The sequence below is a fragment of the Poecilia reticulata genome, linkage group LG5 (assembly GCF_000633615.1).
Source record: "Poecilia reticulata strain Guanapo linkage group LG5, Guppy_female_1.0+MT, whole genome shotgun sequence".
Taxonomy (NCBI): domain Eukaryota; kingdom Metazoa; phylum Chordata; class Actinopteri; order Cyprinodontiformes; family Poeciliidae; genus Poecilia; species Poecilia reticulata.
Window position 1 is genome coordinate 20,498,473 of NC_024335.1, and position 23,318 is coordinate 20,521,790.

At 39.5% G+C, this 23,318-nt stretch overlaps 1 protein-coding gene across 8 annotated transcripts in view; it reads left to right on the forward strand.

The window, feature by feature from the left end:
* Positions 1–23,318, forward strand: part of kif21b (kinesin family member 21B) — a 68,529-nt gene that overhangs the window by 7,820 nt on the left and 37,391 nt on the right. For all 8 annotated transcript variants that reach the window (XM_017304879.1, XM_017304885.1, XM_017304883.1 and 5 more), the window contains exons 2-9: positions 16,598–16,820; positions 17,983–18,165; positions 19,152–19,301; positions 20,467–20,601; positions 20,880–21,059; positions 21,154–21,269; positions 21,358–21,553; positions 23,015–23,204. In XM_017304879.1, coding sequence (XP_017160368.1) covers positions 16,598–16,820; positions 17,983–18,165; positions 19,152–19,301; positions 20,467–20,601; positions 20,880–21,059; positions 21,154–21,269; positions 21,358–21,553; positions 23,015–23,204 — 1,373 coding nt within the window. The remainder of the gene's footprint in view (positions 1–16,597; positions 16,821–17,982; positions 18,166–19,151; positions 19,302–20,466; positions 20,602–20,879; positions 21,060–21,153; positions 21,270–21,357; positions 21,554–23,014; positions 23,205–23,318) is intronic.

A 23,318-nucleotide genomic window follows, 5' to 3' on the forward strand; every position in this document is an offset into this window, starting at 1 on the left:
GTAAAAGAGGGATGAGGTTCAGGCTATAATTTTTAAATTGTGTAGAGAAGAGATGTGCTTGGAGTGCATTCCTTTTGTCGTCTTATTTTCATAAACTGCTCCTGCTTTGTTAAAAAGAGAATAACGCGTCCTTGATTTTTAGCCAGGCAAGCACAAGGAAGAATGAGTCGGAGATGCTGAGGAGGATGGTGGGCAGAGGGTGGGTGAAGTGAGGGGGGGAAAAAAGAGCAAGTGTCTTGTCCTTTGTCAAAAGGGTTATTGTAGCGAGCTAATATGAAGTGCCCATGTGTGCGCGTATGAATAATTCGAGTGCAGCTGCACGTGTTTGCTATTTTCCCGGAGAGAGAAGTAGAGGCAGCGGGACGGGAGCCCTCAGGTGTGTCTAGACTATAAAGTATTTATCTACTTCCCTGTTTTAATGCCAGCAACCCTTTTGAAATAAAATATCTCATTGTGTTCTGCTTTTACTTTCTGTAAGTCTATAACCAGAGCCTTATTTCTTCTTCACATAGACAGAGTGCATTTTTTTGTTGGACTCTGTTAGGTCGATATTAATTCGCTGTGTGTGTGTTGTGACCAGCTGGCCCATGATCACCTCCACCATTAAGTAGCTTAATCACAGCTGGTGTCCATTTGTCTTTTTACGTGTTTTTGTGTCACGTCTTTGAAAGAAAAAGAGGAGTCAGCAGGAAAATAATATCTTTAAAACATTACTTTAAGTAATTACGGAGTACAGGCGTTTTCAAAAGTATTCAGACTTGGTTTATTTAGTTTTGTTTCATATGAGAACCGTAAGCCTTGGTGTTTTTTTTTGTTTTTTTTTTAAAGGTATCGCATCTTCAGCCTTTATTTAAAACTCAAAGAATCCAAAAATAAATCGGAAAAGGCCAATACACTGTCGCTAATTACTGTGAAGCGGAAGGAAACGTTTGAATGGTTTTCAATTTTTTTACTTTGCAAATTGAGAGTGCATTTGCATTTATGCATCTACCCTAAATGAATACACTGTTCAGCCACTATACTCTACGTACCACATTTCATTTTTGATGCATCTCCACAAGCTTCACACAATTAGAAACTAATAGTTTTGTCCATTTATTGATGATGGTAAAATAGCGGAAGCTTATTTCATGCTTTCTGTTTGAATAGCAATTTTCAAGTCTTAGATTGTTGATTTGATTTAGCTCTGTAAATCGTTTAGATCCATTTATCCTCCTATTAGTTCTGACTCACGTCCCTGTTCCTTTTAGAAACAATGCATGATGCTGCCACCACCATGTTGGTTTTATTTGATTAGGTCATCTTCTTTTACATGTTTCTTGTCTCTCCTACATGGTCTGTGGCAAACAGAAGGTCTTCTGCCCTTCTTTTTTCTTATCACTCTTCAACAAAGGACAGATTTTTGCAGTCGTAATGGATAAGATCCGATTTTTCCAGGTGATCACTTCACTCATCTTGGTATGTTTTAATTCCAGTTTCAGATTAGCTTACAGGAAATGTATTTACAAGATGGACTTTGTAGATCCAGTTATTTTCTACCTTCTACTGAATAAATGTCTTCTGTCATCATGTTCAAAAAGTTGCACATGTAAATGATTTGTTCTTTGGCCCTTTAATTCTTTAACAAAACAGAATGTGAAAAAGATGAATGCTTCTGGAAAAGCTCCAAGTTTAAGAATGAGAAGAGAGGAATTTAACTGACGTGGCCCACTGGCCCAGCGCCGGCCTGTGGAAGTAATTTGCATAATATCTAGGGATCTTAAAAACTGTAGAACCTATTAAGTCAGAGTGACTCCTTTGTCACTCCGTTACATCATTGCATCATCGATGCATTGGTGATTGAAATGATGTTGACAACATTCTTCAGTGTGGAAGTTGTCACTGCAGAAGAAAAACAAAGTTTGGTGAGGCTTGTCATTTTACTCCTTTGCTATTTTTTGTTGCAGGTTTAGGAGTTTTGACCAAATCTGCAAAATAGTGTAGCAATTACTAATTTCATTTTTGCAAGGTTTTATTGGTTCTGGTGACCTTTATTTGATAGAAAATTGACAGGAAAGCGGGTAGAAAAGGGGGATGACAGGCGGCAAAGGTCGCCAGGACGGGAATCGAACCTGCAACAGCCGCATGGAGGACTAAGGCCTCCATATGTGAGTTGTGCTTAACCCCTGCGCCACCACAACACACCATTTAGCTAATTTCTAACATATTTTCCAAAACAAGAAAAGAATGACCACTTAAGACAAAAAGAAGCTAGAAATGTTTTTTTATTTTGGTAAATATATGCATATATTTATTTCATTTATCTCCTTAATATTTTTTAGGCTGCACTCATTTTAGATTGATTTATCACATATGTTTGCTGTATTGTATATGTTTTTCTGCAGCTATCTGACATAAAGGTTCACATACCTACAGACGGAGACAGGCTGGCTGAATGCATTAGCACTCAAAGTAAATGCTGTCTGACAGTAGGAGGCAGGGTGGGTGGTAATGTTAACCAGCCCTCCAGGGAGCCAGGCAGACGAGCAGAGTCATGGCAGCAGTCTGCCGCTCTACTGTATTTGTTGTACGTTTGACAAAGGCATCTGCTCCCAGTCTTTCCCATATTGAATTTGTTACCTTCAGTTTATTTGTCTAACCTCATCACAGCATGGTGGCTTTGGTGGAGTTTTCTTGGCTTGTCCAGGATTCAAATCGCGTGTTACATCCATCAAGTCCTATTTTTTTTTTATGGCTTTCAATTTGCAACTTTACAGCCACACTTCCTTGTCCTATGCTTAACCAAATGAATTTAAAATGCATCATCAGAGAATTTTTAGCTGGGGATGCAAAGTCGGGATTTGCATGCATTCTAAGGACAGTAAACCCTGGATGGACGACCTCAGGCTGTGAAGATCCATTTTGTATCATATTAGTAATGACTTGTTTTAAATCTTAGATATTATTAGATTTTTTTAATTCTGCTTGATCTGTCAGTTTTTCATACTCTGTGGAGTATCTTCTCTCGTTTAGTTTTCAGTTCCTTTTAGTTTTTTTTTTCTTTTTAGACGGCTGAAATTTGTTAGAATCAAGCTCGGATGCAGACTTACTGACCTTGACAACACTGTCTATCGTGAAAATGTAGGAGAGGAAGCTAATTTGATTCTTTGTCACGCCTCCACCTCCCCCATGTTGCAGCCGACAGAGCAGATGAGACGGATAGGAAGGGGGGGGGGGGAATGAGGAAGGGGGGAGTTGGCTGAGGAAATGGGGTGAGGATTGACCCAGAATCGGTTCTTGTGATGCGTGCTGATGTAGTCTGGTAACAATGAGCTGAAACTGACTGATGGATGCCTGTATTTGACTGCATTTGTATAGACAGGGAATATTTCTCCCTGACTGGCACAGTATCTGTTGTGCTTCTGCAGTTTTAGCATGAGCAGTGCAAATCTATTTAAAATAAACTGTTCAAGCAAAGACAAAAAGAATAAACAAAACATCTCATAATGAGAACCTTCTGGGTAATTACTCTGACAGCCAATCAAGGCAATCTTTGTTGGCTTTGTTTTTTAATCTCTTTAAAAATTCTATCACAGCGAGGCCACAGCGAGGCTTCCCACATGGTCTGTTCCATACAGCACTGTCCTAATTTAGTAGATCATTTCTGGCTTTAGTCCATATCAAGAAAAACTATTACAAACAGTTAAAAAAAAAAAAAAACACGGTGGTGGATTTTGACTGAAAATTTTTATAACCACTTTGTTTTTGAAGATCAATTGTTTTATTATTTCTAAATATATCTTTTTATTTATCTAATACATCTTGAGGAGTTAACTCGGCTCTATAGGCTCCAGAAAATGTAGGACATGTCTCTCTGAAGTCTGGCTCAGACTGGGAAATGTTCATGTTAATGTCCATGAACCAGTTTGCCCACTTGTTCTCCAGAGTTTGATACTGGATGTTAACAAATCCAGTCAAACCAATGTTCAGAGGGTATGTGAGTCCAGCTCTCTCTCATCGCCGATTACCGATTGGCATCACTGCCTCTGGCAGCGGGGTCGCCAGCCCGCAAGGATCATTTGATAGAGAGGGATCACATGAAAGAGGAAAGCAGGATTGCATACACTGTCTGTGTTTAAGAGTGAATAAAATAATTAAACAAAGGAAGGTGCGGTATAGAAGAGGCCGATTAGGAGTGTTTTGTTTCCAGGTTCATAGTTTTATTCTTGGTTTTCAGTGCACTACTAACTCTCCATCCAGATAAGGACACTATTGGGGCCAATAGGTGGTAACAACATCCACAACTATGAACCCAAAATATGTTTGTATGTGGTTCTGATGAGGCTCCAGGTCAGTTCACCCTGTCACCAATTCTTTGCCCCCCTTTTGATACTTCAGCATCGCAAGCAGATTTGCTGGAAGTCCAGACTTTGACTAAATCTTTTTAAAGGGGAGGTGTTAGGTATTTTCCAGGAACATAGTGGCATTTTATATCAACCAAATAACTGTATTACCTACAGTGTTATGAAAATTATATTTGATTATTAGTAATTTTGCTTCTGTCTCTTTAAGAACCCCCTACCCCTTTTGACACTCCCACTTTCAGTACATCATCACAACAACGCTTCTCCATTTATGCTGTTTACAACCGTTCTTAGAAGCGCTGTAGTTTGAGTGATAAGCTCAGACGTCCCACCAGGTGTTTGCTGCTGCCGCTAGTCTGGTGGAGCTGTGTGGGTGGGGCAGGGGTGGTATGTGGGGCTGGATCTTAGCTGGGGATTAAAGCCCCATAGTGCAGATTTGGGTAAATTGGTGGCGCTTTGTATGAGTGGGTATCAAGGCACTGCTGTTTCTTAACTCGGTATGCCTGGTCATTATCAGGTCAGGGTGTGGCAAATCAAACTGAACTAAAAAAAATGTCCAAAAAAAATCTGTATGCAGAGAAATATTTTTGCACAGCTTTTAGTACTTTCTTCTCAGTTGTGCCTGCCTAAACCAATCATATACCATTATAAAACTGCTGCCTTTATGTTTATTCACCTCTTCAGTTGTCCTTGAATTTACCTTGTTGCTTCAGATTGAAAAAAACAAATTCATTGCTTCAAAACTGGCCTTATTTTAATTAGATTAATGCATTTTACAGAATGGCTTTAGGGCCACCTTGATTATAAATGAATGAATGGGAGATTTTCACTCATTCACTTTGCGTAAGCTGAACCAACATAAGAAACTCTGAATGTGAGTGCCGTACCACTTGGCCTGTGGCCCGTTACCCTGCTGTGTTATTGGGTCAGCGGGAAGCGCTGGAAGCTGAAGTGAGACAGATTTTTGAGTGAACGTCCCGCTACCATAAGCCTGAGTGGCAGAGAGCATCCTGCTATTTCACTCATGCACAACACTTAACTGATTACAATAAGAGAATAGCTCGGACATTATGGGAAGAGTGTCTGCGATTGATTGCGATGGCTAGAGCATCGAACAGAGGAAGAGAAGGTAGACTGGAGAGAAAGAGTCGGCTGATGGTTTTATGTGCTGATTCTCTGCAGTTTGCTGATCCAGAAAATCAATGTCGGCACTGATTAAATGGGCAACAGCACAGAAATGCCTACTGTAGCTCAATAATCCGAAACTTTTAGCTCCACTGTGCCGGGACCTCTTTGTCAGATGGCAAGAAATTGGTGTTAACACTTTGATAAATAGTTGGGACCTTTAAGATACCAAGAGCTTTTAATTTCTGTATTCAGAATATTAACTGTGAAAGTTGAATTTGCTATGGAAGCAAATTGAGCTATTCAGATACTGAAATAGTGCTAATAAGGATTAGATCAGAGATGACTGAAAATTAATAAAATTAGGTCAATAAGTGACAGGATTGTTTTTAGAACCAAATACTTACAAAACTTTGAATCATACCAGCTTTAACAGCTGTATTTGATATTTTTCTTTAAATTATTTGATCACAAACAGTGCTTGCATTTAGCTTGAACCACAAAGTATTTTCATAGTTGAGTACTGACTGACATGGGGATTAAATGTAATACACTTGAAACAGATTTAATTTTTTAATTATTTTTATAAACATGTGCTTTTGCTCAATTTTACTCACGTTTCAATTAGCTTTTAGCAGATTCTCTGTCCATGCTGAAGAAAAGCTTCTCCACATCACGATGCTGCCAGCACCATGTTTCACAGTGAGGGAGATGTGTTCAGGGTCCTTTTGTAAGGTTTTGTATGCAGGTTTAAAGATGAAATGGGCTTTGAACCACCCACTGCCCATCTGATCCTTTGCTTCCTCTCCCCTTTCTGCTCTCATTCTTCCCGCTTAGTCATTTTGTTTCGACCTTAACAGCCATCGGTCTGCCTCTCCTCCATCCATTCCCGCTCCACCGGGCCTCTCTCATTTCATCCCAGAGTCACCGATATGCCCAAAGCTCCCAACCCTAAATGGGCCGGGGTAATTTCCTGAGTTTCTGAGCTTTTCATGTCAAACATGCAGCAACCTTCTTAAATTCCCGATTGCATCCATCCTCTTGTGTCCTTATTTTCGTTCTCTCAGGCTCTTCATTGTTTCCGAGGCAGATACAGTATGAATGCAGAAGAGAGATGAATTGTTTAGCGAGAGCATTATTTGACTCCACCTTTACACCTTTTTTAGAGGTTTTGTATCGGTTTGTGTGAACAAAGGGTGTCCACCTTCAAAGGTGTCTTTGTTGGATGTAGATCCCTTCATTCCTTTTCACCGACATTTAGTGCCTAAGCAGTCACATTTTAGTTCTCTGTACCTGGTAAGGTGACAGCCGTCATATCTGGATCAGTTTAAAGTCGAGAGAAGCATGACACATTTCAAGTTTTTGCCAGGAGAATGTTGAGTCAGGACAGATTCTGGATTAATCATAACCCTGTTAGGTTCTTTGACCAACATGTTTCTTCTGACTGGAAGTAATATTAACATTTTGGAATGGCCCAGCCAAAGTCCTGGCATGAATCTGATAGAGAATCTGTTGAGGGAGCTAAAGTTTAGGGTGATTGCAAAGAGGCTTTCCAGACTCAGCCACATGGAGCTCATCACAGAAAACAAATCATTTGAAATACTGGTGGAAAAGGGGGTGGGAAAAACATCTATTGATTAGTGAGAAATGTAGAAATAATTTTCAAGAAGACAGTTTTTCTTAAAAATTGACTTTTTTTTTTTTTTTACTGTTGATACCTCTTTTGCAATGTCTTATGTTCTGGGAGATGCCTGTGTTATTTCCCGTCAGAAACGAGCTTCTTAGTTGAAAGAAAATAACTAAATCTAAATCCATCTGGTGTGTAAATAAATTGGGGCTTAACTGTACGCTGTTGGACAGGGAAACGGATTCAGATTGTGGCTCCAGGCTAACTTTTCTGCTCCAGTTGAATTGGTGCTCCACCTCATATTTTCTGCTTTAAAGGTCAGATTTTTATCATTTTCCATACACAGATAGTCTTGTAGCTGACTGCAGCTGTAACAAATGTGCAGGTAAATGTCTCTTTATTTTAGCTTTAACAATCAAATGTTCAAAATCCTTCATTTTGTCCAACTGATCCTATAAAGTGATGATCATTAAAGCCCACCCATAATCTCCGGCTTATCTGAAGGGGGCGGGGTTGCAGCGCCTGGAGGGAATCCCAGACCTTCCTCCACAATGAATAAAACCAATAGTCCTCATATTAAGCTGTCCTTTACCTTTTTACTGTTTTCTGTCAGTAGCATTTACACTTTGTATATCCTCTGCTGCAGATATTATGTCCCAGCCTAGAAAAAGCGGTTGCGTTTAGTATTCTTTTGTGTGAGAGAAGAAAATACAGATCAAAATACCTGAAATGATTTGATACACCAGCACAAAAAAAGCAGACAATTATTGGAGATTATTGACCATTTTGCAGCTAAATTGCTCTGGAGCCTTTAAGAGTACCCAGCTATGACCCACAAACATGCTGGGTAAAATACAAACTGCATGCAGAAAGACTCCCGACTGTTAGGCAAATGTGGGAACCACACCACGACCGTGTAGCCCAGGAGCTGTACACGCTGACTCACTTACAACTTAAGTTTACGTTTCCAGTCAACATTTTGGTCTCTACTTGCTAAATTACTGAAAGGGATTAGTGTAAAGAGAAAATGTTAATGGGGTCAATTTTTAAAATTTATTTTCAAGGAGGTCTGTTTTGCTCTTCACAGAGACAAACTTCTTTGAAAGTACAGTATGTGCATGAAGTTATCTTTTTCTGGTTGCGTAGGACTTGGGTTTGATGTGCTTATATAGCAGAAAGATAAGAGCCAGCTGGGTTTGGAAAGTCAGAGAGCACACAGACAAGCTAGGGACATTTACAATTTTGTTAGATGATTATTTTTCACCTTTATTTCTTCTTGACAATTGAGATTCTCAGTTTTAACAATGCTTCATGCCATCTTTCCGTGTAAAATTTTCATACTTTTATGATACGGTTGTCGCAAGTCAAATGCATGGTTGAACATACAGATATTTTGTAATTTACCTTTTTTTTTAATCCCTATGTGGAGAGAGCCACACACAATCAGTTGGGGTAATCCTTGTCTGAGATCTGATGACAAAGCCCTATTCTGAGGTATAGCACAGGCAAACTGAACACAACCAGATGGACATGTGTTCCTGTTTATGCAATCTCTGTGGTGCTGGGTAATCTGTCAGGAAAAAAAACAAACAAAAAACCTCTTTCTGCTCAGTAAACCAAAATTAAAACACTGGGCCCCTAGGCTCTTTCAGGTGATCATTGTTACGTCATTGTTACTGGGTTGGATTCTGAACGTAAACCCATCAGACAGGCGGCATCAAAACTAAAAACTCCCAGTTTTGTGCCTATAGCCAACATCAGGTACTTGGAGGCATTTTTGAAATAGATATTATCTGACGCATCAGTGGGGTTGACCTTGTGATTTCTGAATTTTCTGCTGGATTTAAATTTGCTACATTTTTTTTGTTGTTGTTGGCCCATGTTGTTCACTTTTTTTTTTTGCTGTGGGCTAGAGTTGGGGAGCTCATAGAGGTCTCCCCCAATATAGTTATTGGTAAAATTTAAAAGTAAAAAAAAAAAAGCCAGCATTGCAGGAAATTATAAAAAAAACATCGTTTTGTTGAATTGATTCTCCTTAAGGCAGGTACGGCTAACATACCTTGAGTGCATTGTGATTTTTCTTTTGCCTATCTGAGTGTCAGCTGTTCAATACTTTCATTGATGAGTTCTCCTTTTAATATTAAGTTGATAAATGGCTGTGTCATGCTTCATTATTATTTGGCAGCATACGACTGCAAGAGTTTATTAGGAACCAAGTCTGTGGTGTTTCTGTAGGGACAACACCCAAGCGGCTGACTGTGTGGCGGAGCTGCGGTGGAGTCAAAACAGCAGGGATCCATCATGAAGCTGCTTGGAATCGTGGCTACCACAAACAAGTGATGACAGGCCTGGAATTAAGAGAACACCTCAAAGCACATTAAGTTTTCTCAGGAAAATTGTTAGACTCTGGCTTTCATGTCTCTGCATAGTTTGTATCATGTTGAACAGAAATGGGTTGTGAAAAAACGAACTGTCATTACCGAAGGTGTCTCAGAATTAAAACGGCAGTAAATGTTATAGGTTACATTATTATGAATGATAATAAATGCTTTAGACATTTAAGCTTTTTATAGTTTTCTTTGCCCCTTTCAAATCCTCCTCTTCCTCTGAAAAAAAACAACAAATACAACCACAAACCCCTCAGTACTGATCACTTCGTCATTCACATCATGCAAGTTTATCCGCAACCTGGCTTTCCAAATCTTTTAAATGCTCCCAATACAAGCAAAGTTGTTCTACGGGGATCAGAGGCGTAGCGGGGGTGGGCTGACTTCAACAGCCACCTGCACCGATTTTTGACATCAACAAGCTGAACATGAAGATCACGGATTGAAAGAATGATCTCTGAGGTATTGACTTTCTTTTACCTGCCTCTCCAGAACAAACCCTTTATTTGTGTCACACTTTCTGTTTTACATGCTGAGCACCGAGTGAAAATATGAATAAGGATAATGATAGTATGAAATGGAAGCATGCTCCAGCTTTGCATTGCAAAGCTCAAAGTGGAGCTAATGGATTTTAAGTCTGTTTTCTAAGAAATATGTATGAATACGTCTTACTGCCAACTTTCTTTTCGTTGAAAGTTGGCAGAAGTTCTTACTGCCAACTTTCTTTTCGTATAGAAACACTTCTAAGGTTTTATATAAGCAAATTACATAAAAATTATGTCACAATATGATTTAAGAATTAACTTTACTCTGAGTCTAGAGCAAAAAAATCGAGGTTTATTTTCTTTAAACATCACTGTTTAATTAAATGCAGCTCCATGTATGGCATGAGTGAAATACAAGAATCAAAACAGCTGCAGCTGCCCTGCAAACTGCGAACCGATGCTGCTTTGGCTGCAGCCAAATAGTTTTCACCACAGCTGAAAAGGACTGGACCACAATCTTCCTGCCAATGTACATTGTACCATGATCATCCTCCCTCTACATAGAAATATAAAGTCTTATGTCTGTGGAACAGGCCTCCTGGTTGTTGTGAAGGGCACACACACCTCCAAAGTGCACATGGTCTGGTTGCTTGGAGAGATTATCAGAATGTTTATGTTAAGAGCACATCTTTAAGGACTTGCTTAACTTAAGATCTTTGGATCTTAAGTTTTAAATACCTGTTACTAACAGGTATTTAATCAATCCTAATCTTCTGGCCTTTGTAGAGATAGTTGGTTGTTTCTAAAGTGGCATTTCTGAATATCCTCTTTTACCTGTGTATGTATTTACAGTGAAGACAGATCACCTGCTTTTATTGTCTGCCTGTTGGCTCAACGCTTCCTGGATTGCAAACAAACTATAGAGGTATATGTCAACAGCTTTTCTGGATGTGCTGCGGGATCAAAGTGGGTGGATGGGGTGTTTGTATTTTAAACAGTTGTTGGTGGAGCAGACACAAAGAGTTCAATGTGTTTTTTTTTCCAATAGCGGGGAGGCATTTGATTATTTGAAAGAAAGACAGCCAGAGGGTGAGGAAATGAGAGAGAGAGCTAAAGTCACAGTGTTGGAGAGGCTCTCTTGTTATCAGAAGGAAGAGGAAAGTGGAACAGGCCCTTTAACTCCCTCTGCTATTCAATCTTTTGTGCTGCAGTTTTCATTGGCAGTAAACCGAAGCTTAGCAGAAAACGGCGCGAGACGATGTGACGACGGACAAGAGCACAAAGCATTAGGCACTTTGCTGTGCAGCGATTGTAAAGTCGATATCACAAATAGCAGAGAGAAAACTGGAAGTCAGAGTTATTTTAAAGAGTTATTGAGGAAGAGAAGATGTTAATCCTCTTAAAAACAACAAAAAAGGGGTCGCGCTAAAGACATAAATGGAGAGCTGCTTCCTCCTCTGGCTCCGTGCCAGAGGAGAGACAAGAGAGGTCTGAAACACTCACAGCTCCAGTGAATACTATTAACTGTCGCTGTGTGTGTGTGTGTGTGTGTGTGTGGGCTGCGCCTTTACTGAAGTGTTTACATTAGGGAAATGAACTGTGGCTATCACTCGCCTGGTCTTGGAGGTTGATTGAGCATGAACACACAAAATTGCCAAGACACACACATACACACACATAGGGTAAAATGGCAGTTACTTATTATTGGAAGTGATCACCACACAGGCTGATTTTTATTGGCTCTGTGGTTACACACCCCCATCCCCGAGCCTCAGTTGTTTAGCAGACTTATCGTTTGGATGGGGCTATTTTCTGGAATGCAAATGGATGTTCTGTCAGCACTTGTGTTACAGCAAAGATTAGTGCAAACATGGATGTGGGAGCTTATTAGGATTCACAATTTAAAGACCACGGGAATTATAATGAATCGGTAATTAAAGCCAATTTAGTTTATGGGGTTTCTGCTATTTAAATGGGAAAATGCATCAAACATATTGATGCTTTTAGTGATTTGGACATATATTTAAAATGTTTTTCTTTATTATTTGCACATCACCAAATTAGCATTCTCTCTTTTTTTAATTGGCCAAAAACCATATAAGGGGGATTATTTTACTATGTAGCATTTTAAATGAAATGAGGCATTTTGTTTTGTTGTTGAATCAAAACGGGCCATTCAAATCACTGCGTTTGTGGGTGTGTGAGGTCCTGATGTTTTGTGGCGTGCCTCATCCTTCTTGCTGACATGTCAAGTTTCAAACAGTGGTTGTTTTCAGCTTATGACACATTCCAATCTCGGTATTCTTGTAAGGCTAGAAATCCCATTACTTTTGAAAAGCAGGATCGTGATTAGAAAAGCTGAGTCTGCATGACTGTATTTTGAAGAAGCCTGCTGTCTTGTTCATGTTCCAGGTAACTTTACTTTGCATCTCTGAACATCAATGCACTTGAGGTTGAGATAGCAGTTATCTATTAGCATTTCTGAAGATCCCACCTGAGGTGCTTAAACCTTTTGTTTTTATGTTAGAACCCAAAAGATGAGAACTGATGGAATTATATAGCCTCAATTTCTGTGTCTCCTGTCTTATTGCCCGTATTCATGGTGACTTGGACTAATTTTAGCATCAGATGTTCTTTATTGATTGTGTGGTCTGAGTCTGGATGGTTGTGCACATGTGAGATCAATGCTATGGATCTATTCTTTTGTTGCTGCAGCTGTCTTAAACGCTCATCCAGCTGAGCCCTTGTGCTGGTTGATTACTGAAAGCTGTTAGTTCTTCATCCCATAGGTCATCTGATGGGATCTCATTGCCATGTATGTGTGTGCATTTTGTTATTTGTTCACAATGGCATTAACTGTTGATTAGTTTTTGCTTATAGTAGTTAATTTTGGATCATTTTTTATGTTTTTGTTTTGCCTGGAAGGCACCCAAACTCCAGGGAACAGTAAATTGTTTCTCTAGATAAAGAAGCTATTTCAGATTGGCTCATTAACCACTTGGTTTCTTCTTTTGTTCCCCAGTTGTTCGATTTTCTCATTTTCTGTGGAAACTTTATTCAGTATGGAGTCCTGGCTTGCTGACACTGCTGAAAATAAGCAAAACAAACTTCCAAAGTAGTAATTTGCATTATTGCATTGCATAAAATCCAAATACAAGACATCGAGGTTTGAGTAATGTGACAAATGCAAATAATTGCAGTGGTTTGAGTATGTTTGCATAGCGGGACACAAGAAGCAATTCTTTATGTACTCTATTCAGTTTTTCAATACTCTTTAGTATAATTTATTCCACAGGAACAGTTTAGCATAAATCTAAATTTAAGCTGTTTCATGTGTATTACCTACTCTCTTCCTCTTCCCCCCCAGCAGTACACAAACACACACACACTCTATCCTGCAGCGGTCAACTCTATTGTATAAAGTCAGTGCGCTGCTCTTTTGCCATATCCACTTTATGTTTATAATTGGCTTAAACAGCACTTTTAGATCCATTAACCTCTGTGTCAAGGTCACATGCAGGAATAAAGGAAACTCATCTGTCTGCTAACTGCTTTGAGCCTCTGTCTTCATAATAAGGTTGGCCTGGGCTCTCATGTGGCTGCTGAATCGCACAATTCAAATGTGTTTAATCCCCTGCTGGAAGAATCTCTCTTCAGAGATGCTTCTGTGCCTGAAGGAGAGCCAGAAAAAATGCCCCGGTGTGTTTCTGCAGCACCATTAAGACTTGTGGGAGAGGGATTAAATGTGTGTGTCAGTGGAGGGTGTGGTACTTTATGCATGCATGAGAGGAACCATGTGTGAACTGAAGATAGTACTGTTGATTTTTTTCCCCCTTTATGTATAGTATTTACAGAAGTTGCAGTGTGGACGTTTTTGTAGTTTAGTCCCGTCCTACGACAGCTGTTAGGGAGTTTTCTGAAACTCTCTCAGGCTTTATACCATAGTATGTTTTTGTGTTGCAATTGTAGTGCGTTTGTCTGAATAACGAGGTTTATTTGCACCAGGCAAAGACTTTATAAAATATTGCTTTAGTAAATGTCAACTTCTTACCTTTCTTCTGACCCCTCCTCCCCATTGAAGCTCTACCGTCTCTCCAAAAGCTCCAGATGCAATCCAGCAGACCTGCTCTTCAATAGGAAAGTAAATTAAGGAAAAGTAAAAGTTCTCTGATAGTTTTTCTTCAGTGACTCAGCACTGATGCAGAAGCATGTAATTGTGGGAAGTCTTAACTGCAGTAAATCATCTTTATCTCGCCCGTAAGGCTTTCTGCCCTTGTTCTGTCAAGAAAATCAAAATTATCCTAAACTCAAATGTTCAGACATCATTTGTCAGTGACTTCAAAGCTGTTCTTGGCCAGGGACTACTTTATTTCACTCTCATCTTATCAGGGATTATTTTCCAGCTGGGATGTTAGGGGAAAGTAATTAACTTCTGTGAACTACCTGTCAGGATGGAAACCCGTCCTGATTAGAGGAGTTGACGACAATGCTTGTAACAGTGACTTGAGTCTCTACATAAACTCAGATGCAGGTTTTTCTCCTGAGTTTCCACATTGTCTGATATTAAGTGACTAGTACAGCTAAATGTACTGATAATGTTTTGGATTTATTTCAGATTTCTGCTCAGTTTTGTCACTAATAGATAAGTGAAAGTGTTTCTTTTATACGGTTTACCTGAACTTACTCCAACTCTCCTCTCCTCTTTCAGTCTGCTCTCTGTATTTACATTTCACGTGTTGGAACTATGTAAAACTGTTCCTACCCAATTGAAATATAACTTTGTTTTTCCTGTTCATTTCTGACGCCTAACTTGAATTTATAGTCCCTGTATCCTTTTCCCTAAAAAGTACACATTTGCATTCCTACAAATAAACTGGTCAAACTGGTTCTGTTCACGCTTTTGAAAAACTTCTTTACATGGTCAGATTAAGGAGCTGTTGTGCCATGTCTAAAACTCTAGAGTTAGTTTATGTCTTTGACTAAGAGTATTAAGACAAAAAATTAAAAACAATGAGTATTATTGCTAATTAAAAGTGAGATTTTTGGATCTATTTCAGTGATGGATCTCTTCCCCGAGGTGGCAGAGACATATAATTGAAAAAAATATTTCATGTTCTTTAAATCTTATGTGTTCTTAAAAAAATGATCGCTGTAAAAGATATCTTCAGCTTGAAGTTTTGATTTGGAAACATTTAAACATTGGGCTAAGAAATCTGGAAAAGCATTGACTAAGTAATCTGTACGTTTGTAGGGATGTACTTTTCTCTTGGTATTTATATAAATTTGACCAAACGTATAACTTAGTGCGGTAACTAAGAAATGCAGTGTAGCTATTGCTGTATTTTGACCAGCAGACTTGCTCCACACACATGTGAAACAAGACCACAGCTTGAACAGACAGTGCCACGGAGTCTGACCTCATTCATTTTCTCACACCATTTATCTTGATTAGTGTCAGAAAAAACTGTTCTGGTATCTGGTTTCATAGATTTTCAAATAGTAAAAAGACCATTTTTATAAAAAAATAAAAACCCAATCAATTTGATTTGTCAGCAGAGATAGTGACTGATACTTACTGTACATGGAAAAAAAAAAGTTTTAATGTTTCTGAATTTAGAAGATTTTGATTAAACTGTCCCAAACCATAAACTTTTCTTTTAATTATGATTTAGTCTCATTAACAATAAAAGCAGGCAGTAATTCTTTTAACTTTAATAAATTATTATGACATGCCACTTTTAATAACCTAGTGAGTTTGGGCAGCTCCTTATTCCTGCTAAAGCATCTTGAGCCATTTTCCCACATGATCCCCACAGATTTTTCAGGAGAAAACTGCAGAGTTTGGTCCAGACGTTTCCCACAGCTGCCGTTCACACGTATATTTCACAGCAGAGGATTTTCTACTTGGGATGCATTCTCACTGCCTGGCTGTGAGAGACGGGGTGCCCGGAGCTTCTTTTTTTTCTTTTTTTTTTTTTTAGCAGCTATATAACGCGATACCTAATGAAATGATCCCGTTATGGAAGATAATGCAACAATTCATGTCAGGAATGAAAGCAGAGGCTGTTAGGCGATTGTTTTGCATCAGCTTCACTTGTAATTAAATTTAGCTACAATAGTGATGAACGGCTGAAAAGGTTCACGCAAGTCAGCAGATACCAGTGGGCACCCCCCGCTCATCTGCAGCAAATGCTTTCAACGATTTACTGCCTTCGTGTGTCCTTAAGATGTCCGGAGGAAGTTCTGCAGGTATTTGCATATTCCTGTCATGCGGGCGAGTAAGAAATTCAGATTTAGTTTTGTGTACTGTTTGGTGCACATTTTCAATGGGAAGATGTTATAACTTCTTCACCATCTTCACTTTTTTTATTTTTGAAAGAGCCTTCATTTGATTAGCTCTTCAAGTATTATGCTTTTTTAACCTAGTTTCCATTTTACAGCTGGTCTCTTTCAAACGATTGTGTTTTATCCGCATGATGCATTAAAACACTTCAGATTCAGTTTTCATCAGTAGTTTATCTGCTTGGGTTAAGTTTATGTACTAAATTTCCACATTTAAATTTCGCATCTTGTCATAAATTCCTCCTTGCTTGATTTTTATGTCCATATTGTTGACTTCCTGTCTTTTAGGATTCGTCCTCAGATGGCCAAGGAGAAGATCGAGGGCTGTCACGTGTGCACGCTGGTCACACCTGGAGAACCGCAGGTGCTCCTGGGAAAGGACAAGGCCTTCACGTACGACTTTGTGTTCGATATTGACTCGGAGCAGCAGCGCATCTACCAGACTTGTGTGTACAAGCTCATCGAGGGCTGCTTTGAGGGCTACAATGCAACCGTGTTTGCTTATGGACAGGTGCGACCACGAGGCTTTGTAGATTTGGAGTTATTTAGGACACAGTTACCACACATTCACATATCATTGTATGTTAACAACAGAAAGCATGTCAGTCACTGATGTGGTGACATCAAACATGTCAAAGTACTATGAACCATAAAATATCAGGTCAGCTTGAGACTTCATCAATGTAGAAAGATTAGAGATGCATTGATCAAAAATTTGTGGCTAATTATATATATTCATGATTTGTAAAATGTAGGATTCACTTTCAGATTATTTTCTACTTTTCCTTGTGTGAGGTGTCATTAAAAAGAAACTGATCTCAGAGTTGATGGCATAAACTGACTAAATGGACCTGGATTAGCTTCTGGTGGGGTTTGAATTACTAAAACTCTTAACTCCCTGTATATTTTCTTACTTTGACTGTAAGACTTTCAAAATGCTGTCAGCATCTTTAAATCCAGTTTGTGCCTTGACAGATGAGATTTAAAAGCCTAAATGGATGAAACAGAACCGCTTTCATGTTGTTGGCTTAAAGTCTTGCTGTTCTCTCTCTTACAGTCTGAATGAACTACATTTCTCGACAGTCTGATAATCATCATTGCAGATTATGCAACAAAACATGGTTTAGACCCTACTAGTGCAAAGCAGAATAGTAAAATCTACATGTAATCTTAATGTAAGATAGGCAGCATAAATAAAAATATGTTTAAATGGTGTAATGAGAAAGAACTACTGTAGCTCAACAGTGATGATTACAGGGTTCTTCATTTATTCATTTGCAGCCATGACTTGAGTTGGTGCTAAGAGATTCTGCTAATTAATGTTGTCTTTATGCCAGAGGGAAACTGGCTTCCTTTTAAATGGCCTTAATTTTTAAACATCTCACTAATACCGCAGACGCCGCGTTTATTCAGTAACAACTTTCACATTGTGTTTTTAGTTGTGTTTCGCTCACTAATTGGTAAGATTGTTTTTCGAGGTTCAGACCATCAGTCACAGTCACAGTGATAATCTGTCAAATCAGACGACCAGTTGATTTCACATTAATTGGTTTAAGAATTTTAATGAGCCCTCATTGCCTATTCATGGATGGATAAGAAATGTTATGTGGATCTTAGGATGGTAAGACCGTTTTCTTTTTTTTTTTCTCCTTTTTCTATAAAATGTCTTCCAGACGGGCTCGGGGAAGACCTACACCATGGGGACGGGTTTTGATGTGAGTCTGAGCCTGCAGGAGCAGGGCATCATCCCGCGGGCCGTCCACCAGCTGTTTGAGGGCATCCAGAGCAGGAGGGATCGAGCCCAGGAAACCGGCATCCAGCCGCCCGAGTTTAAAGTCAGCGCCCAGTTTTTGGAGGTGGGACACACGAAAACACTTGATCTAACATTTTGAAAAGTTTATTGATGCAACCAAACGTATCAATAAATTTGGTTGTTGGTCCATATTACCGCTAATCAGAACATAAAGACTGCAACAGGATCAGCCTTCTCATCCACAAACAGGATGTGACAGTCTGAAGACAGATGGGCTGTGATGTCTATGTGTGCTTTGTGGGACCTGATTAATGTTTGCCATTACCTGTGACATTATTCCTCATCACCGAGGAGCAGAAGACGGATAAGAGCGAGAAATCAGAGAGAGGGCGGAATGCTTGCATAGGAGAAATTAGATATATGGCTACTAATCATTTCCTCAGGGGATTTCTGGAGAGCGAATGTGAGGGGCATGTTAGGGAGGGTTCTGCTGTACGTTTGGGCGTGTGTGTTGTGGTTCCTTTAATGATCAAGTTATAATAGAAATCCAGATAAAACCAGAAAAATAATAATCTTGTACAAACAGCTTCTACTACTTTCTGTTTTAGTCTCTGGATCTGTGATATTGGTGTGTTTTCTTTTTGCTTTTGGGTCAAAAGTTTATCCGTGTTGATGGTAAACAGATGGGTGTGTTTATGTGTGTTTGACATTAGGTGGGGGTGGCTGAGCTTTCAGTGGCCCTCTGTGACCTTTGACTTGGCTTGTTTGAAAAAGGTCATTATTTTGAATGTTGTTCCTGGAGATTTGTTTTTTTTAGTGTTATTTGCAATCTGAAAGAGTGCTTTTATTATTTTTTAGGTTGTAATGAGCATGGAAAAAAATCCTACTAGATGCAGGGTTTTTACATTACGTTAAATTGACATTCCATTAATTTGCTTTATCACGCTTTGATATTTAACGTACTACACATCAGTAATGTTGTTTTTCAATCTGGAAAAAATTTAGAATTTTGTGATTTAAAAAGATGCAGAAACTCTGACAGTAAATATCACAACTCATCATGATGAGTGCCTGTGTGACTTGTTGCAGTTGTACAATGAGGAGATCCTGGACTTGTTTGATGGATCCAGAGATCCAGAGAGTCGCAGCAGGAAGTCCAACATCAAGATCCATGAGGACGCCAACGGCAGCATCTACACCACAGGAGTCACTTCCAGACTGGTGCAGTCAGAGGACGAGGTGGGTCCTTGTTCATATGGGTGGTCTTTTCATAGCCACGCAAACTGGGCAACCATTTTTGTTTTTTCTTTTTTTGAAGAGATTCTATCAATTTTTTATACAAAACTGCATCAGTTTTCCATCATTACTCAGTTAGAAACCATCTTTTGTTTATATACCAAATTTTGTTTGATCTTATCACGTTCACGTTTATCCATCGGATACTAGCTGATTGATATCTAAACACATATAGAAGTCTTTTTTTAATGTCTTCCTTTTTCTTAATTTCCTACCTCAATGCTGCTGAAATAATTATTTTACTGCCAGTTCCTTGTTTGCCCCCCAAAATGATGATTTCTTAAAGTTTATGTTTTATATATTTTCACTCCTATCTGAAATGTAAATTATTTCACTTATTTTTGGAAACACTACATCACCTTTGCAAAGTACAAAAATCATGACTTTATTCTTCAATTGAAAATAAAAAGTAAAAAAACAAAAATCAGTTCCACAATGGTACCGTGCCAGTAGTAGTCAGTGATTGTGTGAGGAAAAGACTTCAGATATTATTTTGACTGATATTTGTTAAACACAATGACAAAGAGGGCAGGTGGTGATTTTGCAGAACGATCACAGGAATCGAATGGCCTTGTCATGATTTGCTGATCCGGTCTGCATCGCTATTCCAATCATTATCCAGAGTGCTGAATAGAGACGAATGACAGCCTTATTTGTTTCAGCTCACATGAGCTTTAATTTCCCAAAAATATGATCTATTTAAAGATCCTTGAAGATAAATGGATGCTCCTTTTGTGACAGAAGACTTAAAACAGCAAAACAAGTTGAGGGGAAGCGAATGTGGCAATGAAGGAGCTAGGAAGACAGATGGAGGCAGGATGATTAAAAAGTTAGGAGTGCAAGCACCAGGAGGGGAAAAACACATGGTTGACAGATATTCAAATGAGCAGAGATGGGTTTGAGTCGGGTTGGGAGACGGCCAGATAACGATTTTTTTTTCTAAATGATTAAATAAATATGCAAGGTTTTGAATTCTTCTTGGCAATGATGATAAGCATTAGCATAAAATTAGATTTTTTTTTCAAAATTGTGTCTGCTTTAGCAATTTTCTCTTCTAATTTGAAATGAAAAGTCTGCAAATGTCCTGTATGTTTGGCGTGTTTTGCAGCTGCTGCAGTGCCTGAAGCTCGGGGCTCTGTCCCGTACCACAGCCAGCACACAGATGAACGCACAAAGCTCCCGCTCACATGCCATCTTCACCATCTATCTCTGTCAGATGAGAGTCTTTCAGCAGCAGCAAATGGTAAGACTAGAGGTTTGGAGTAGAGATGTAGAGAGAGCCTTAAATATGAAAGGGAAATAAGTCAAACATTTTCAATAAAGCATAATTAGGAGGTTTAGCTAAAGGTGCTGATCAGTTTCAACGTGTCTCTAAATGAGACTGGGCAGACTGAGAAGACAGAAACAGCATAGATAAATGAAGTGTTTTCATATATAACTGAATAAAACATAATTGTAAGGAGCATGCAAGCTGGTGAAATAGTTACCAGCTTGAAGTAAGATGCTTGCCTCTTGGAGCAGAATGGAGGAGAAGAGAACGGCGAAGTGAACGGCGTAGACTCCTCCCCCATCGCCCAGCCGGAGTACGAGACCCTGATGGCCAAGTTTCACTTCGTGGACCTGGCCGGCTCAGAAAGGCTCAAACGCACAGGGGCCACTGGAGAAAGGGCCAGAGAGGGAATCTCTATTAACTGTGGACTGGTGGGTCAGAGACGAAGCAAGATTGGATCATCAGTGCATGTAAACATTTTGCTCTGTTTAAATGCTGCTTGGGATTTTTTCCTCTCTGTGTTAGCTGGCTCTTGGAAATGTGATCAGCGCTTTGGGTGATCAGACTAAGAAAGCCGGACACGTCCCATACAGAGACTCCAAACTTACCCGACTGTTGCAAGACTCGCTGGGAGGCAACAGGTACTCAAACTGTATCTTCAAATGTAAGAAAGACTCTCATTTATGAGATATGAATGAAATGAACTGAGCTGCTGATCATCCTCTTTAGCCGCACAGTCATGATCGCCTGCGTCAGCCCGTCGGACCGGGACTTCATGGAGACGCTGAACACACTGAAGTACGCCAACCGTGCCCGAAACATCAAGAACAAGGTGGTGGTGAACCAAGACAAGACCAGCCAGCAGATCAACGCCCTGCGTGCGGAGGTGGCCCGACTCCAAATGGAGCTGATGGAGTACAAGGCGGTGAGTGATGCACGTTAGGTTGGGGGCCAGAGGGGGAGAAGGAGGTGATGGGTAGAACCAGAAATGCAAGAAGCCTTTTTGGATTAAGCAGAAGTGGGAAGAAGATCGAAATGGAAAGTGGCAGGTTGAGGAAGAAGTGATAACGCCTCGTCAGTGTGACGGATTCTAAAAAGAGAGCAGAGGAGGTGACAAGATGAATGAAACTAGACAGTATAAGAAAATGAAACAAGAACTTTGTGGTTGAGCTGAGTAACATATAAAAAAAAAAACAAAAAAAAAAAACACACATTTAATATTGATACCAACTGAACAACTCAGCATTTGGAATAAAAGGATGTATAACTTGACATATTTTCAAATCATGACCTAAAGTGTGGTGTGTGTATCAATGAACTCCCCATGTCAATTGAAACAGATTTCATTACATTTACAGCAGCAAGGCTTTTGGCTGGGGCTCTGTGATGTCTCTTCTGTATATAAATTGAAATGTATGACTGTTCTTTGCAAAAATAGATCAAGCTCTTTCAGATTAGAAGGAGCACATCTGTGAACACTAATTTCCACTTCTTGGCACAGACTCTGCTTTTGACTTGGTTCTGGACTTTGACTGACTTCTAATGCATGAATATAGTTTGATCTGAAGCGATCCGTTGTATCTCTGGTTTTATTGTCAGGGCTGTTGTCCTGCTAAAATATGAACCTTTACCCCAATGTCGAGCTGTTTTGCAGGCTTTAACATTTTTCTCCATCCAGCTTAAAATTTTTGCACCCACTAATGTTCTCTGAGAAACCTGGATTTATACTGAGATTATATTATATTACACACAGCTGAACTCAACTAATGAGATAAATTCACACCACAATCTGATAAGTCTATGACACAAAATAGGTGGGAAAAAATATGAAAATACCAACATTTCCATGAGGAAAGTTACAGACTGAAAGAAAGTCACAATGTAACATAGCGACAATTTATTTTTATCTGTTGTTCTGAATGCAGTCAAGGACCACAAATATAGAAGTATGACATATGTAATAACATCAAAGAGCATTTAGGTAGGGGCTACTTTTCTTCAGCTTTGACCTGTGTGACTGAAACAGACGAGCAGTTGTTTAGCCTGAAGTTACCATGGTTACCAAAGGGAAGAAACTGCAAGCTGACCTCTAAGTGGTAAGGGATGCGATGTGACTGTAGTCTAGTAATAGACTGTGGTGCGAGTTGTGACTAGATACTGGCTCTCTGTTTGAGACGTAAACAACTGATTTTTTTTTTTTTTTCCCCCAAACCCAACAATGACTCCTTGATGAGCCACAGACGATTGCACTCATTCTGAACAATGGCGCAGTGTTCGTTTGGGATGTCGAGCAACAGTGAAATGAGGAATTGTGTTAAGACTGCTATTCTACCGAAGACCAATTTTGTTTTTATTCACTGCCATGCTCTTGTTTGCTTCCATGCAGGGTAAGCGTGTGGCAGGTGAGGATGGAGCTGAAGGCTACAGCGACCTGTACCAGGAGAACGCCATGCTGCAGAGAGAAAACGACTCGCTGCGCCTGAGAGTAAAGGCCATGCAGGAGACCATTGATCATCTCAACACGCGGGTGACGCATCTGCTGGCCAATGAGGTCAGCACTCTGCTCACCAAGTCAAGTATGTGAATGCAGAGATGCTCTACACCTGAGCTCCGTCTCTTACACTTTTAAAGCTCCTTTATATGTTTACTGGTTAAAAACAATCTAACAAAGTTGACTTTATTTTTACCTG